Source organism: Lepeophtheirus salmonis, chromosome 7, assembly GCF_016086655.4.
Source record: "Lepeophtheirus salmonis chromosome 7, UVic_Lsal_1.4, whole genome shotgun sequence".
In the NCBI taxonomy this organism is placed as follows: Eukaryota; Metazoa; Arthropoda; class Copepoda; order Siphonostomatoida; family Caligidae; genus Lepeophtheirus; species Lepeophtheirus salmonis.
This window is the reverse complement of record NC_052137.2, coordinates 40,315,853-40,335,691: the sequence shown is the minus strand read 5'-3', so window position 1 is coordinate 40,335,691 and position 19,839 is coordinate 40,315,853. Positions and strand designations below refer to the sequence as shown.

At 31.2% G+C, this 19,839-nt stretch overlaps 1 protein-coding gene across 2 annotated transcripts in view; it reads left to right on the top strand.

Moving 5' to 3' along the window:
• The first annotated feature begins 6,545 nt into the window (after positions 1–6,545).
• The window catches only part of LOC121121624 (uncharacterized), a 46,518-nt gene continuing 33,224 nt past the window's right edge, over positions 6,546–19,839 (top strand). The window contains exons 1-2 of one of the 2 annotated variants that reach the window (XM_040716590.2): positions 6,546–6,838; positions 10,844–10,978. In XM_040716590.2, coding sequence (XP_040572524.1) covers positions 6,596–6,838; positions 10,844–10,978 — 378 coding nt within the window. In that variant the 5' untranslated portion in view covers positions 6,546–6,595. The remainder of the gene's footprint in view (positions 6,839–10,843; positions 10,979–19,839) is intronic. The other variant, XM_040716589.2, reaches the window with a different exon arrangement.

Below are 19,839 nucleotides of genomic sequence, written 5' to 3'. Positions count from 1 at the left end.
CCATACTACAAAGTGGTGGAATTTTTTTTTTCGTTTTCAAGCCATTTTCCTTATGCATTATTGCATTCCACAACGGGACAGTAACAATAGGGCTTCTTTTTACGATTTTGATCACTCATATGACCCACTTGACTGTAATTACTTATAAGTGATAACTAATAAGTAATTGAATATTCAGTTCACAACAATCAACAGTTCATTCTATATTGCTATTTTTCATCATCACCAAACAAGCGCACATTGAGAGTTTTAACATTGTATATTGTCAAATAAACAATAACATATTAATGTTTTGTAAACAAACATTATAGATCGAAAAAAAATGGCCTAAGATGTGACATATTTGACAAATTAAAATTAGCCGTAAGTATAAGTTAGTAATAAAAAATTAACATATATATGTAATATTTTACCCTTTTTGTATACATCACGTTCTTACCTATAATGTATCACGCAATCTTTCCTACAATTGTTCACAGATTAACAAGAACTATTTAAAATTCAAACAATCAACATTCAGAAGACTGATTAGAGGGAAAGAAGCAGAAGCATCAACAGCTAACAACAAAATACAATATATATTTTTATTTTGTCGAAGTAACGCCGTGACATATAGTGTTCTACTACTATAAACAAGTGTATTTAAAATTTTATCCATGATTGAACATGGAACAAAATATTAGAGATAGACCGAAGTAGGGTAAACCAAAATCGGGCAGAAAGTCGAAGTTCAGACTTACCTTCAGGTGGAGCCGAAGGTGACAAAATATAAATAAATAAATAAAGTTTTTAAATAGCTAGTCCGTCAAAACCTAAAACAATGTCATTGATAATCATCATCCTACCTACCTTTTTCTCGTTGAATCATAGCCAAGAGTTAAATTTTATGCTTCTACTGGAGATGATCCCCTAATTGGGTAGTTGAGAAATTGGATCGATTTGATACCCCAAACGAAACTTTTTTCCGGCAGATCTTATATTTCACTAAACATTCGTCCAGATAGTCTATATCAAAGTCCTCCCAAACTAGGCTCCGAACCATAATTGGACTGCAAATGAACTGGCAAACCCCTCTCCTTTCATAGAAATAAAAATCCACGAGAGAAAGAAAGAGAGATCATTAAAGTAGTGCTATATTTTTCCTCTCAACTTTGATTGGCTACGATCATGAAAACAGATCAAATGAATAACATGATTATTCTAGTTTTGACTTAGTACCACAAACCTGATTAGTAACTGAACACGCAACTTATATAGTTAAAAGGGAAATAAAGCTTCGATATTTTTAACATTTTTTATTGATATAAAGAGAAACTGAATAGTATATATATTTTTTTGATATGATATACATATTTCATAATCGACTTCAGGGAACCGGAGGAGGCGCTGAAAAAAAAACCCACCTCAGATTCTGAAAAAACCTCGTTTTCCTTTGGCGATTCTGAATCCGAAGCTTCGTCTATCTCTACAAAATAAACAGACATGAGTTGAAATATAGACCTTTCAAAGTAGTTGAATGAATAGCAAATACCTACTCAAAAAAACACAACTCTATTAGGAATTAAAAATATATATATAAATTTACTTTTCATATACGATATCTTTAGGATTTATTTTATTTTATTTGAAATTCTAGCATTTCAATACATGGATAATATCAACACTCTAATATTTTTTTTTAATTTTTCGACAATTCATTGAGCTTGAATCCTGATTTTAGTAATTACTCAAAAACCACCGACTATTTTTTTGTATCATATCAGATTTCAAAGAATTTTAGATTTCATTTTTTTATATATTTTGACTCATTTTGTTGATTAGAAACAAATTTAGAGTGAAAAAAAAGGACTACATACGACAATACGCATTAAATGGTATAATTTCTTCCTCCTACGAAATTTGATGCGTATGATTAGGTTTATATGACAAGTAATATCGGGCAATTCTAAGAAAATGTAATTTTAAGGGCAGAAAATTATGTTGTTTAGCATTAAATTAGGGGATAATTAACACCTCGGTTATTCATGAGGATATAAATTAAAGTAACTTATTGAATGTATAACAAAATGATCGATCGATTTTTTTTAGAGTCGTAGAAATGGAGAAATGTTGATATGATACCTATAGGTTATAAATATTCCAAAGTTTACACATTTAGATGATTGATATACTTTATTTTTTAAATAAAATTTCATTCATTTCCACGGAACTTTAAAATTAGTACACGCAACCTCGAATAATTTTGTATAAAAAAGTTCAATTCTAATTAATATTGCTACTGGATAAGACACTAGGATAATTAATTAATGAGCGTCTGCAAATCTTCTTTGAATAACTATGCATTTTTGAAATTTTTCTCTGAAAAAACTTAATATTTGAAAATTCTTTTCAAAAAATTTTATATTTGTAATTTAATTTTGGAAATTTCTCTCCAATTTTGTAAACAGCTCTGAATTTTTGAAATTTTTTCAAAAAAATTAATTTTCCGTAAATAACAATGGATTTTTGATATTTTTCTCTGAAAAAATTTAATATTTGAAAATTGTTTCAGAAAATGTTATATTTGTAATTTAATTTTTCTACACAAAGTTTCATTTTTGGTAAACAGCTCTGAATTTCTGAATTTTTTTTCTAAAAAAATTAATTGTCTGTGAATAGCTATAGATTTTGAAATTTTTTGCAAAAATTTTATATTTGAAATTTAATTTTAGAAATGTTTTTTTTTTTGTAAACAGCTCTTGATTTTTGTAATTTTTTTCAAATAATTTTATATTTGAAATTTAATGTTAGAATTTTTTTGCAAAAATTTCATTTCTTGTGAATAGTTGTGGATTTTTGAGAAAAAAACCGAAAAATTTAATTTTTTGAAAATAGGTCAAAAATTTTGAATTTTTTTTATAAAAAGTTAATTTTCTGTTATGAACTATGAATTTTCTGGTTTTTTTGTTCCAAAAAATTCTAAATATCACAACCTCCTCACCCCAAATTTAACCTGCTGACGCCCCTGATAACTCACTTCAAATATGAGAAAAAGAACAAATACGAACGCTGAATGCCATCTTCCCCACCCCCCTCATTTATAAGTGAAATCTGGGAACACAATGGTCATTTAAGGGAATGGTTGATTTATTTAGTCCTGCGGCGGTGGTGAAACCATATAACAGTCAATTATACAAATATTAGAATGGGAGAAAGTAAAACATATAATTTTTGAAAAATTTCGTTTTGCATAAAAAATTTCAATGTCATAATTTTTGGATAAAAAATTCAATTTGCCAAAAAAAGGTTAATAATTTAGTCTCCTCCCAAAAATTATATCACCATTAAATAATTTCATAAAATTTGTCCTCCACTTGCAAATACTTTTCGGCGGGATGCTTAATACCAATGTTGGATTCGAAATCCTTACTAAAATCAAACTATATTAAAATGGAGTCAAAATTACATTTACGACGACTGACGATTTCATCCCTCCCTCCCTAAAAAAAGAAAGATTGGAAACACTCGATATATTAGTGCCGAATTCATGTTGGCTGCGAGAAATAAGTTTATCCTTCTCAAAGAATGATTGTAGCTTCCAACTAAAGATTCACTCCATTACTTTGCCGACAAGACTAATAAAGTTAAAGGGATATAGGCCTGTAATTAGAATGATCAAACATTGTTAATCAAGTCGTATAAAAACTTAGATGGGGATCCCGAATCTTGTGGATGTCTCTACAAAAATAAATGACTGAATGAGGGATTTATTTGATACAATGGGGATTCTTGTCTATAATCCCGTCGTATGAAGATAAGAGGGTCCTCCCTCTTGAATTGGCTCATCTAACCATTAAATAAATTGTGTTTCATGACTGGAACTTGGGAGTTAAATTTGACTTATTGAATCCTTTCTTTGTATGAGGACACTAGAAGAATCTCATCCTCATTTCAAGGTGAAATTCAGATAGATGACTTGACTAAAATTTTCAGTCTTTGTATGTGTCATTTTCTTTAGCATTTTAGGCTAGGAACAACAATATACGAGTTTCCAAGTTCCAAAAAACATACACAATTCCATCAGTAAGATATAACTTCACGAGAATAACGCATGAAAATGTGACAGCAGCTGTCTGCTTTTCCCCCCTTTATCTAGTCCATTTCTTCTAGTAGTCCTTATTTAGCTACGACAATAAAGGAAGTAAATATACAGGAGAAAAGGTGTGGGAAAGACTGGTCAATTGCCTTCAGCTGTTAACTTTGGTATGCTTAATGGATAATATTATGCCTAAAGATGCATAAATTTAATAGTAATTATAATATTGAGTAGTAGACCAAACACCACAGCGGCAATAAAAATTATCAAAATCATAATATTCATTTCCTGTCTGCCTAACTAAGCCAAGCAGCTCAGTTAAAATCATTGTTTCCACTATATTTTTCTTTCTATTAAGCTTTCTCCTTAGTGAGTGATCAATAATTTGAACAAATTACTTATATATTCAGCGTATTTCAGCTTACTATTAAATACTGTATTTTTATATTAATGCAAACTATAAGTTATCCATTATAAAAATATCATTTGAATAAAACAATTTTTAAATAATCTTAGACTTATTAAAAATAGGTACAGCATTGCATATTTTCCAATCATTTGGTAACTTTGAAAAGATAAATTAAAGAGGATACCGGGTTTAGAAAAAGTAATGAGACATTCTGAAAATGCAGTTTTGAATAGGTGTTATAGAATCACATTAGCTCAGTGACAACGTGGTCAGGAGATATTGTTCTCTTGAACTCAATGTACGTTCGATCCCAGGGGATTCCTAGAGAAAGACTATATGTATGGATATGGATCTCAACAAAAGATTCCTATGTTAGATGGAGTAATTGTAATATTATAATATTTACATACTTATACTTAATCAGTGCAACTCCATTTATCAAATTAAAAGAACAATACAAAAAAAAACCAAACAATATAGGTGTTGTTGATTAAATCTTAAAGTTCCGATTGTTTTTTAATAGCTTAGATTTTAAGCCTTTGATTGATGTACATGTTCAGAACAAAAATTCTGTATATGCCCCTCAAGAGACATTGCAAGTTCTTATTTGAACCTCTTCTGTGGATGTGGCACAGGGGCACTTTTTTTGAAGGCTCTTATCGAACATGAAAGTTTCTTGTACTTTACCTTAACTCAAACATATGAACTTGACCGGTCCAATAATTCTGAATCATGAGGCCGAGGCTCATCATTTGGCCATGAACGTAAGCAAATTGTCCACTTATAATCACGTAGGACCACCTTGATAAACAAGAGTCATATACTAAGATATCTTCTGATATTTACATATTTTTAGTTCTCTTTTATATACAGTGTGTGACAGTAAACCGCGACCTGTTAGCGTAGGATACAAAAAAATTATTCAAAAGAACAATAATTACAAAGTTATTTCTCGAAATGGCCGTCCTCTTCTGCCACTAATCCCTCACAACTGGCTTTGATGGCAGTGCACAATTTGACGATGTGGCCCTCGGACATGACCACCCACTACCTCTCGACAAAGGTCTTTATCGTGGCGACACTGGTGTGGGGGACGACACAGGTCCTACTTTGACACGGCCATATTTGAGAAGATTCATGAGGAGAGGAGGGATGCCACGAATTGTGTTTCGGAAATTGGATGATCCAGTTTTTCTTGTCTTGTTGCTGTGCTGGGCGCAAATCAAATCAGCTATAATTTTCTTTTTGACCTCCATCTCGACAAAAAATGAACTGATTTTATTCAATCGTAGCTCATTTCAAAGCTAATATTCATTGAATTATTCTGTTAAAAAATCTTGAATCTTAGTTCTCAAATTAGGCCTCTCTGACACTATCAAAGTGGAAGTCGCGATTTTTAGTCATACTGTCTAAATGGTAAATTATAACTTAATACTTAGATGTTCCATCCCCAAAAATTAAATAAAAATGATAGCAGCTTGAGAAAATAAAAAAAAACTTGTATATGTTGTCAATTAGAAATAGCCGCTTCCATTTCATGAACATATATTATAGACGTCTGAATATTAACCAACAAAGGTGCTCCTCCTAAAACTGAGCCTCCTTCTAAATAAAATATTTGCTGTAATATGACGTCACGTAAAAAAAAAAAAACACTATCGACAAGTAGGTCACATGACGAATTCAATTCCTTTTAATTACATAATAAATGTATAAGTTGTCAATTGTTATTCAAGTAAGTAATAAAAAGAGTATAAAGTAATTTTAATGCATTGAAAAAGATATTACATTAAAGTTCTGTGCTTTATTTTTTGTATTAACAAAAAAGAATACTAGGTGTTCAAACATATGGAGGAGTTGTGGTAAATAGAGTATTAATTAATGTCAATAACAAAAAGGATGTAAAGTGTGCGATGTTCCTCAATGAAAATATGATTGTGTTTGTTGCTCGGGTTTACAACTAAGTACACGTACTAAAAATAGGTATAATCTCTATAAAGAGAGACACAAATGGTGTGAAATAAAGGGAGACAGATGAATAAAGAGACGGCAATATATTGAATATCCTCATTTTTACAACTACTAAATAGTAATTAAAGTTCACTTGTGTGATGATGTCTAACATTGAAAACAATCAGGCTGGGATTTTGTTTCTCAGAAGAGATAAGCCGTCCAAGGTTCTGTCTCGCAAAATTCTTGACTTTTTCCGTAAATCAGATAAAAAAGATGGAAGCCAATCTTTTAGTGGAGAAAGAGGGAGTCTCCAAGGGATTGAGCACTCTCAAGAGAGTTACACCAATCCAAAAACAGAGTTTGTCTCTTATGGGGATAATAGTTTTCACGAAGAGGAATCTGTAAGTGACTTAATTTTATTAATTTTGTTTTTTAAATGATTCTTTTGGATTTATTTAAAGCTCCATTCAAAATAAATATAAATTCATAATATACTTTTATGAACAAATAGGCGTCGAATAATATACAAACGTTGCTTTGATAATATAGAATATTACACCCCAACAAATCCTTGGTGTGCCTCTCTGTTCTTGATAAGCATACTCATACGTAGATACTTACTCAATACTTAGACCTTCTCTCCTCAAAAATAAAATAATAAATATATCAGCTTGAGAAAAATATAATAATATGATCTGATGAGCCAGAGAGTACTTGAGCTTGTTACTAAACCTCATTGCAAGTCACATTCCCTTTTTTTTTAAATTTTATATAAAGTACTTCCCTTTTTTTCTTTTTTAATATGAGTTGAACTCAAAGTCTGAAAGACTTAATTCATTATATACAGTGCTGATAAACATTGCTCTATTAATAAAATTGTGTTTTTAAACTACATGATTAAAAGTTGTAAAAACATTTACTTCTAAAAGTATCCATGTGGTTATTTGGACCTGCAAAGGAGTGTTCCTTAGGATGGAAATTTCCCACTCTTTTATTATTTATTTAATAAATAATTTGTTAAACAAAAAAGACGGTGAATTTTTTTTGTCAAGTGTTTATTGAAAAAAAAAATGACTAATTTTAATTTACCAGATTATCGAAGACGCAGATACTTGCCAGATTTATTGTTTTTACCCGTTTAAAACTGTAATGCATACATATACGATTTATTAATATAGAGATTGTTTTAATTAATTAAAAATATATTTTAAGCTGGTTATTTGAGTAATAAAAATAAGACTACTCAACTGGTGAGTCGTGGTCAGAGTGTTGATTTATTTTAACGATTTGATTTTTAGACCTATGTGAAGATGGAAACTTCTCTGACTGGACCTGGCTGTACTTATAATAGCTGATTAGAGAAATAGAAGCATAAATGAGTCAAGGGATGGAGTTCCTTTTGGCATTTTGGCATAATTGAACAAGAGTAGATCTAAAATTTTGTTTGAGACATAATTTCAACTGAGGGAAAATACAATAATTAGCATTATCTTTTTACAATTAGTCCGAGTCTTGCCATCATACGATATATTATTTCAAGACTATATCAATAATGAAATCATTCATTTAAATCCTATTTCTTTGCGCAGACTGTCCCAAATAGATGGAGTTTAGAAAGTCTGGTATATTCACGAGTACTAGAAAAATATAATATTGTTCTTTTTCCTATCATTTTTTATATATGTCTCAAATTGACCCAACTATAGTATGTGTTAACTTGCCTCTAACAACATTTTACTAGTGTCTTGGTTTGGTCTGATAGGCCTAGCCGGATATGATTTTTAGTGAAACGAACTAATTCTGTTCTTTACAGAGGTCCGGTTTTATCCGATCCCTAAGAAAAAATCTGTCTGGATCAATTCTATAGATGACATCATGTGTGTTTGAATATTATGAGCAGCATCGACAAAAAAAACAACGTCATATAGGGCTGAATGTGTTGCTAAATCATATTTTTATAGCTCATAAATCATGAGTGTGGAGAAAATCGGTCCATAGATTGATATATGTAAAAAAAAAGGCCAATTTTTTGAGACCGAAAAAATGGGTTCAGAATTTGAAAACGAATAAATTTACATCTACAGTCTGAGATCGTGATCTGAACCGAAATATCGGTCCAAATCGTTCTAAAAAAATCACTCAAGATCGAACGGAATAAAAGTGGATCTACGAACAAATTTCAACTCTAATGTTTTAAATTCAAATACTAACCATTATTATTTACTCATCTATATTATACAAATTTTGAGAGGTTAAGAGTCTTTTTTTTAAATGTTCCGATGATCAATCTTGTTGAGGCTGTCGATTGCTAAGAAAAACATTGTCCCACTTGCCACCATGTCAGCTTCTACCACTGCATGGAGCTCACGATCAATTCTGAGGGCCGATACATTGACCAAAACATTTTATTTGGGTTTCAATTCATAATTAATAGCTTATAAACTTGCTTCCTAGTCCAACCAGAATCCTGCCATGTACTTCAAATACTTTCTGTGTAAAAATGGGTAAATAGTAACTGTCTTTCCCTGAATACTTATCCGATTAAAAACATAAGTTCTTAAATTAACATAAAAAAATTACATTTTTATAAAATCAAAAGATTTTAAGAATATAACCTACTTCTTAAATCTAAGAAATTAAGTTAATAAGTAGGCAATAAAGTACTCACCACCCTCAGAGAGTCGTACCTAATAGGTGATAATTCTAGGAAAGTGTTGAATTACAACTTGTTAAAAAATTGAAGTCTGTCAATTGACCTGCGTTTCAATTAGTAACTCTCTCCCTTGTATATTTTAAGGAATTTACAAGTACAAACACCATTTCGAAAAGTTTAATTATCCAACAACATAGCTTCCTTTTTTATAATGCATGGCAAACAGGCTATTTAAGTAGAAGTGGAGGGGGCGTGGTTTCACTATAGATATGAAATTCTAAAGAAAGCTTTCGAAAATAAATATTGCCAAAAATGGTATGATGGAATATTTTATAAATCTAAACTAATTGCAATATAACTTGCGAGTTTTCATTCGTGTGATTTTTGGAAATCAGTTACTTACTTCAACTTTGAATATCCAAAAAATCGATTTTTTCAACAAACAAAATTCGTTGAACGAGAATTAATCCATGCATAATAACTCTAAAGAGATAAAATAAACAAGAAGAGATCCAGTGTCATGCAAGAACTCTAAATTGGTGCAGTTAGTCTAAATCCGGCAATTGGAATCAGATTTATTTGCAGAAGCTAGCCTTTTTAAGACCTATTCAGAATCATTAATAACTATTTATTAATCATCTCCAATTATTAAAAAAAAATATGCTCCTAATTAATTTTTGCATATTTTTGTATCAAGAAACTATTTTTCTAAAACCTCTTAAAAATAATTATTTAAATAGAAGTCAAAAAATAAAAAATCCCCAGGTATTAAAATACGAAAACTCTGTGTATTCAACGATAGTAGGTCAAAACGTCGACCGACAGAACGTCGGCCGACAAAAATGTCTAATAGACAGAACGTAGACCGTAAAAAACGTCGACTGACAGAAAGTCGACCGTAAAAACGTCAACCGGTAAATATTAAATTTCAAAATATGGAAACTGTTTCTACGACATTTCACCCAGACATTTCCAGCCCGAGATATTTACCCCACCGCACCTAAATAAACAGTAAGGCACCCTTACAAATCCCCATTTATACTTAGAACTTTGGGGCTATTTCCGGTACCGCCGGCCTCAAAATGAGATGACACACGAAACCGTCTCAAATTTCGGGTTGTAAATTGAGGTAGTGGTAAGTTGAAATAGTGACGGTGGGTTTCATCCCATTTTGGGGCTAGGCCATACCCGAAAACAACTCAAACATTTTGGAGGTACATATGGGCATTGAGGGACTCTTAGGGGTTACTTAAATAGTGCCAGTATGTTTCATCCCATTTTGGGACACAGCGCTGACTGAAAACATCCCCAACATGTATAAGGAGGATTGGGAGAGTCCCTTACTCCTAGTTTATATAGAAATCGTGCTGCTGGGTTATATTTTAGGCGGGAAATGTCTGAATGGCAACACCATTTGAAGTAATTCTTTATTTTATATTCTAAGGTCGACCTTCTATCAGTCGATGTTTTGTCTGGTCGACGTTTTGTCCATTTGATGTTTTTTATTTTGACGTTCTGTCGGTCGACGTTCTGTCCACGCATCATATTCAACAGTGGGAGACGTCACCTATTTGATATGATTTTCATAACTATGTAAAAAAAAACTTTAAATGTGTATTGTCATTATAAATTACAAATAAAACTTATATAAAAGTTACATAATGTAAGAAATATTTAAAAAAAAAATAATCGTCTCAATAAACATTGTTTATTTAATTTTTAAAATTCATTTACACCTTATTTATCATTTCAGGACAATGAATCCCGAATAATTGTTCCAAATCGTCAATTACAAGAACTTTTATGGAAGTACGTTATGCTTGATGATTTACAAGGTATCATATCTACCCTTCATAAAGGTAGCGATGTTAATGGAAAGTTTGGAGAGGTAAGTACGACATTTCGCAAATTGAAATTGTAAATCATGTATGTTAACATCGTGCACTCTTATCAAAGGCGTAACTAATAATCTCATAAATCGAATATATATAGTAAGGTTTCTTATTTTACAGAAAATTGCCCTTGGTCGAGCAAACCGGAAAGTTTAAGTTATTTTTTTATAATTTCAGACGCACACATAAATTTTAGTTTAGTCTTAGCCAAATCATTATACCGAGTTGCAAATGGAGACCACGTGATTAATATTAGTACAAATATGTTGGTCTAGGGAAAACTTTTGTTTCCGCTACGGATGTTGAGTATACTTTAATAATACTTAGTGCTTGTCAGTCCTTATTTATTCGGTCCAGTCCAGTCTTAAGGGCGCTCTTTCAGACTGTTAGTCCTTCAGACTGATCCTAAAAGAACTTATAAAAAAAAAGAAGGATTAAAGTTGAGTGAATGACAAAATAAGTTTTAGTGCTGAAATGGACCGGACCAAGACTGAATTGGACGGGACTCCAATCGTCAGTTCTAAATAAGGCCTGACACAACAATAGTTGTAGATATATTGCCTTTAGTATTATGGAGGTGTGTTATTTAAGGAACATGAGCAAATTCAATTTCAGTCCAACTTTTATAATGAAAACATAAAATATTATTATATTAATATTTTTGAGGAAAAAAACCCCGTCTCCTGCCCTGAAAATTACTCTTCTAACCTTGAATACAGGGATTTTTCAATGAATACTAAAGTAATCAAAAATTTGTGATCAATAAAGCCCTTTTATACTTGAAGTAAAAGTTTTATAGTATCTTAAATTAATAAAGTATAGTTCAAGGTCAAAGGTCACAAATTAGGTCAACTTCTTCCAAATTTTTATTTTACCTTAGTACTATTGTGTCCAATTTTTAGGGTGATCTGTTAATTCCATTTTCAGTAATATATTGATGAAAAAGTTATGTTAGAACAGTTTTTGTCTTCAAAAGCCGTTTTTGTGATCTTTAGAGGCATTTGAATGGTATCTTTTTTTTTTTTTTGACATTTTCTATTTGTAAAGGGGTTCTGAGATTTCAATTTGAAAGTAATGTTGCAGAATTTAAAAAGTTTGATCAACATTCCTTTTTTCAAATGCTACTCAATAATATAATTTTGATATTTTATTGTTAAAAAAACAAATTGTAGCCCAACGAACTACTTCCGAAACTCAAACAATCAAAGTCATTGTACTGATCTCCAAATTAACTAAGTATCAGAGCTCAGCTCTAAATTTTATTGCAAGGGCCTGTAGTAATAAGAGTTGATGATATGTGCAGTGTCAAAATCAAATTTTCAAATAGTTGGAGAACCGATTATAAGGGAAACTCTTACAAAATGATAAATCTAAAATAATTTCGTAGAAAAATGATTATAACTTGTTATATAAGAGGGGATCCTAACATAATTTTTTTGAAGGACAAGATCCTTAATATCTTTAAAATTAAAACATTTTTAAAGGTGTTCCAATTTTATAAAAGTTAAACATCTATAGTGCTAAATTTTGCAATTTAAAATGTTTTAAATATATATCATTAATAATGTATGTGATTCATAATGCCACAACCAAATACTTAAAGTAGTGAAAATTAAATAAAATAAAATAAACAAAAGCACAAGGTTACGATAAAAAATAATATTATCCTAGACTAAATATTCAAGTAGGCAAGAACTTAGAACTAGTAAGAAAAAACCAAGAATATTTCTATGCAAAATATTTTTTTATAAATCTTGTTGAATAGTCACGAAGCTATATATAATCTATTTCCGAAGCCTTGTAAAATACACCTGTAAGGCCCATTGCAATTACTAAATTAACTTCTATAAAAATAAAAAATAAAGATCGTGAAAGAAGATTACTTTTTACGGCTTGTGAAGTTGATGCAGAAATAAAAATCATGAGTAAGAATATGTATATTTAAATTATTTGAAACTATGATAGGTGGGCTGTAAGAAGATTTAGCTCATTGAGATATATTAAATAGAATTTAATTTTTTTAAATTTGTCCTTATATGAATTAATGACATTATATTAGATTAAGACATAAATAATTTCTGTGTTTATTATAAAAATACTAAAATAACTGCAAAATCATATTGAATAGTCGCTTTTGGATGCTACATATTATGTCGTGGCAGGGGTATCAAAATTTTTTAACTTCATCCAAGTCCTCCTCTTCTGTCCCCTTCTTCATCATCCGCTGCACGCCGGACAGAACCTCTTCAAGGGCGTCAAAAACATCTTCTCACAGTGAATATTTTATCTTCCTGAATAGAAAACGGTCATTCAGGCTTAGGTTGGGGCTGTGGGGCGGTTATTTAACGCTCTGGACGCCTGTACTGGTGAGGAGTCTTATCCTTCTCCGACAGTTTGTGGGGTACCCAGATACTTAAGAGCTGTTTTAACCCTAGATCATCTGTCAGGGTAGGATGAACAGTTTTTTTGATAGAAAAACGTCTTCTGTAACTTCTGGATTCCTCAGACGAGAGTTGGAGTCGATCAGGTGGTACACACAGTTGATGTTGTCAAGGTTTTGGATCTCCCCAGAATGTCCAAAACGGGATTTATTCTAACAAATAAAAGTGTCATTTTTCGCTGGCTCTAATCCAGTTTCAAACAGTCTATCGAGTAGGAAAATGCTCTCGGTCGGTGTTGGAGAAGTCATTGTAGATCTCCGGGACTGATTTTCCCATCTTCCAGAGGAGGTAGCCATAGCTGTGAAATCAAAAATTTACCATAGTATAGAGGGGAAAGTACTAACTAATACATTTAACGCACATGTACCTTGACGCTTAATACCAAAATGAAACAAACGATCCTTTCTTACATCTAAGGTTGTGAGAAAAACGATGAGTACATAATTTTTCATCTAGGGTTTATGGGGGAAAAGTAATGGCACTTGCAAAATATTTATGACTCAACCTAATATATAATTTTACAAATATCAATCTTTTAGGATCGATTTAAAAAAAATTAAGATTTGAGATCTCAGAAAAAATAATCAATCAAACTCACAATTATTGTTATTTCGATGACTATATGATTTCCATCATCAGTATCACCGTAGGAGAGGAGATCATCTGGCCCATGATATTGAAATATTATTCCTTTTGATAATGTCTAAATAATAGATTCAAATATATTTTATTGAAGCCACATAATTGAATCATACGGTCATACATAAAATTTAATACAAGTTTATAGAGCGTTTTCACTTTACGTCATCATTGCTGATGTCGGCCATTTTGTTCTTTTATGTTCTCTCCTCAATAATGAAAGAATAATGAAGACATCTTCATAAAAATAAAACATATTATTTAGCAACTACCAAAACTCACACAATTTTCCATTATAGTATCAATTTCATCATTCAGCCCTTCAACTAATTCAAACAGAATTGTAAAAGTCTCTTCCCAAACTAACCAAAGGATTCCATCGATTTGGATGTGATCAGAAAATTGATCATATCTAACCAAAATAAGTTTAGCAATTTATTAAATGAATTCTAAGACAAAAAATGGAGCATCATTAAATATAATTTTAAATGTCTTAGGTGATGTCACACACACTTGAAACATCCTTGAAATAACAACTTTTGTTTGATACTATCTTTCTCCTGGACATTGAAAGTTAAATATAAATGAACTGGAACCAATAAATCATTCTATATCATGCACAAAGTTTTATATTTAATAAAAATTGTTAATATTGAGCATTGACTTTCCATGACAAATATCATACTTTTAAAGAAAAGTATATGCTAAATAAGTCCGAATTTGTTGTATTCTACCATGGAAGGACTTTCTGACCACCTATCTATGTATATTGTACACCTTCACTCATAATTAATCTGGATGCCATCTGGGAAATAAATTGATATATAGCTAAATCAATCCAAAAATATCAAAAATATACATTATGAATATTAAAAGTACTCGTTAATATGTATGTATGGAAGTTTTGCCTTTTTACTTTTTATTAGTAGACACAAAAAAAGTCATTTTATGTCAGTTTTTTCACCATTTTCTTTTAAATGATTATTTCTTAGAAAATAATAATTATTTTTTTATTGACTTTTTTATTAAGGTTATCATTTTATATGTACAAATGACACAAGATATAAATAATGGAGGAAGGATCACTTAAAAAAATAACATAAATAAACATTTTAATTTATAATTATCCCTCTCCAAAAAATATCCCCTAATCATTATACATATACCTCAAAGCCAAAATTACTAAATTATAAATCTGTTAATGTATATCACTCAGAAGACTCATTAAAACATACATTCATTAATAACAGAAACAAAAGAAATAAGAAAAAAATAAAATAAGTAACTTACCATTAAAAGTACCAATAGTTTCCATAGTACGATGACTTCTTTTTAAAAGCTTTGTAAGACCTTAAAAATCCGCTTTTTAAGAGTAAAATATTTTTTTGACATAGTAGAACCTAATAACATCAGCACCAAATTTACATCCAGAACCAGAGGTCTCCAGAATCATCAAGAGAAGGATACATATCTTGCAATATCTGAGATGATACGAGTTCTGATCTCCTCAGAGCCTAATGGTTCATAATTGGTTATTTTACTGGCAATAAGTGCTTTGGAATTCAACAACGCTAATTCGAATGATCTCTTTCATTTCTAAAGTCCTGACAAAATCTGTTGTTTTGTGAATAAACTGACTCTTTTTTTTAGAAAATCTGCAACGTCTAATTTATTTTTAATACAATTTAAGATTAGATATATTATAAAACTAGGAATATATATGTATATTGATAGACATTAAGGCTTAAGTCCTTTAATCTATTGGGACCATTTTGAAATCCAATAGTTCACTATTTTTCTTAGTATAAAAAAAGAAGGTTTTAATTGTTATAAAATTAGGTCGTTTAGGTCCTCAGAAACCCCCGACATCAACAATGTTGACGTCACGTAAAAACGCTATATAAGCTTGGATTGAATTTTATGTATAGCCAGATCAGTATTTTCATAAAATGAAGTTATATACCTTCTTATGGCCTTTTTAATTGAACTGTTTTTTTTAATTTTCTACAATGATCTTCTTTTTTAACAAAAAACTCACTTCATTTTCAATTGATTTTATTTTATGTTGATACCCCCCCCGCCAGTGAGAATAATAGAGATGGTTATAGGCCGGGACTTTTCCTCTAATTGGCCATATACGTGGTTTGTAAATACCCACAATAAAAATTGTGGAGGTATCTTAGACTAAGAAACAAATAACCCGAGTATAAAAATACCTTAATGAAATTTAAAAATATTAATGAGTAATTTCAAAACGAACGACTATTGCATTATTAAAAGATAACCTAATTTCCTTTTGTCAACGAAGTTGAACGGAAGTTTTTTTTTGTTTTCCTCTGTTTGTTTGGTCACAATGATTACAGCAAAAGTTACTGATCAATTGGATCAAAATGGGTTCGTATAACTATTTCATTATTAAAAGATAACCTAATTTCCTTTGTCAACGAAGTTGACAAGGAAGTTAATTTTTTTTCTTCCTCTGTTTGTTTGATCACAAGGATTACAGCAAAAGTTATTGATCGATTTTAATCAAAATGGGTTCCAATGTAATGAATGGGGACAGTGAGAGGCCATTACATTTTTAGAAGTTTCGGTCAAAGACCAATCTAGCACAAAACATTAAAAATATATAATCGACCATAACTTTGGAACATATTGAAGTACCGAGCTCAAATGGATGTCATAATGACGGCTTGAACAGATACTTTATAAAGCAATAACTCCAAGGTTAAGATTAAAGGCTAAAGGAACACAAAAAGTCAAAAACGTATAATCGACCATCACTTTAGAACAAATTGAGATTCAGAGCTGAAATCACGTATTTCTGGCACGCACTACATAAATAAAACAGTACCAGGAAAACTGCCCTGGAGAAAATTGCCAGTCAGGAAAATTGCTCATTTTTTCAACTTGATGATCAATAATAACACACTATTGGTTGATAATTATAATTACATATACGTAGCACTAAATAATCCTTCAAGATTATAAAATAAAAAACGACTTGTTACTTTGATAGTTTAAATAAGAATGAGTCTATATCATTTACTCGTCTGTAATACAATCAAGGTACTATGAATAAACAAAGAATAATAAGAACAATCACACATCAGTTATAAATTCGCTTAATATTATTTATTACAAATATCTAAACATATTTGTTTAATCCATACCTCAAGGGAGTATCTTCAAGTGTGAGTAATATTATTGCAATCCCTTTTCCTTACAATTTTTTAAATTCCATCCAATCTTATAAGAAATGGATCGACAGGATTGGTAAGGAAGGGGAGGGGGAATAAACAGCTTAGGGCCTCCTAAAATACTCTCTTGAATATCATCCGTCCTCATATTGGCCCGGGGGTAGTTAAAGGGTTTCCTTGTATGTATGGGATCCAATGTTGGTGGTTTTTAAGGATCCAGGGGTACTCTCAAATACCCCGCGCAACCCGATGTCTTGAAATTATTTTTTGATATTAGAGGGGGTTCCTTGAGTTTATGTGATGCTTTGTGGGTGGTTTTTAAATATCTCACACTACCCCCCGGACCCCGGAAACCTGGGGCATTTAAACTAGTGTGTAATGTTAGAGAAGTTCCTTGGTTGTATCAGACACGACGCCCAGGACACTGACCAATCTGAGGGTGGAGAATATTCAACCATATTTTTAAAGGCACTAAGCTATTTATCCCCCCCCCGGTCCTCCTCCTATATTGCAATAATATTACTTATTTTTTAAGGTACTCCATTGGGGAGGGGGGATGGAACAAACAAGTATGTTTAGATTTGTTAGTTATTATTTTTCATGAAGTTCCAGGCAATTTTTTAGCAATTTTTCTATGGCAATTTTCTCTTGGGCAATCTTCCACGATAGGTTAGTTTTAAATACATATTGAGGTACTAGCGGTAGTAGGCGTAGGCTAAATAACAATTTTTTATTTAATAATATAGAAGGTAACTCCACAAGAAATCCTTTTTCATGAGCCAAGCCCAACGTAACTACTCAATACTTATATCAATTCATATGACGTGTTCTCTCCTCGAGAATGAAGGAATAATAATACAAATTTGACAAGAAGTAATAGAAATACAAGGCTAGACCATCACGTAATCGGGCTTTCTAGAATTTTCAATTTTATGCATTGTACCGCCTGCTGAGCAAGACGCATTAGGTTTTGACAAAACACCCAACCACTTATGACGTCACTATTGCTAGAATTTTCAATTTAATGTATCGTACCGACTGCTGGGCAAGAAAAACAGATTTGTACATAACACGCAACCAATCATAGACTATGATGTCAATATTAAAAAGCGTGGTGGAAGTCAAAAATCAGTCCTACTCGCACCATGGTATAGCGTTGTACTTATGTTAACCTTGAGCTTGAGACAGAAAAATTAGATATGTTCGGACGAGTCATGAATAGTTTAATCTTTAAACAAGCAAAATTCATTTTAACATTCCAGTGTTTATATTTTTTTCAAATCTTAACATATATCTGCCTAAATGATGATATCCATACTCGTAAGAGTCCAATATTAAAAAAAAAAAAACCCAGATAAAGTACTCTTGTTATACGCAAGCGCCTGCAATTATTTCCAATATGTAAAATATTTGTATGATGTACATCAGGGAGCACTATATACAGTGCACCCTACTATATTTCATTAATATTATTTCTTAGATGAAAATTTGTTTATGATATTCATCTCGGAGAATTATATACAATGGACCCAATGACTTGTTGTCATATATTCATGCACCCAGACAGACAGAAATACTAATTTTGCAATTTGTATTATATATTAAATTTTCTTGAATTCAAAATCACACATTTTGACTTTTATAACGATAATAAATGATATTGAATTTCGGAAAAATGACGTTAGGCGGAGGTTAGCACTCTACCGATTACTAATTCTAGTTTCTATTATTCTCACTTTATTTTTCACTTGTTATGTTTACAAAACCATGACTTTTTTTAATAATATGAAACATTTTTTCATGAATAAATGAAGAATATGTTAACTTTAATGGCTGGTTGCATCAGCTCGACATATAATCTCAATACTTTTAAACTGTCAATTAAGTCCTTGTTTAAGTTAAACATGGGTTACCACATTTGTCATTTGTCTTCATAAAATTGTGTGTATGATTTTAGAATGGAGGAATATATAACTTATTTGTAAGAACTTTGCATATTATAACTTTCAAATCTATATTGTTGCCTTCCATAAATGCACCTCTAGCTGACACATTTACAGAGGGGAATCCTTTACTTTGGAGAAATGGAAGTTTTTGAAGAGCTGGTGGGATTGCATCACTCTCTTTTAGCTACATTAACTTTTAAGAGACCATTTCCAATTAACTTGTTTAAATGATATATCATTCAGGAGTTAGTTAAAAACAATGAGTGTTAAATCTGTTAGAAGATTATGGTTGCAGTCGTGATTAAATATACTAAAGTCGATATTAAATCGCAGGAACGTTGGTTTCTCCGCTTCTCAGGGTTGTAAGAGCTACGCAAATCATCTCCTTACTCTATCTATGAAATGTTTTGCGTATCGAGTAGTGATAGGAACACTGGAGGTATCAGGATACCTATTCTATAACCCTAATTGCTATTTCTACAATTCAGAAAAAGAAACAGCTTCACACTTACTGTGGGAGTGCACAGTTGAAAACTTGTTTACTCTACTCTTTGAGAGCTGATAAAGGAACCCATTGGAGACTCAGTGAGTAGAAAGGATTTTTTTGCACTAGCTTCCAATGACAAATATA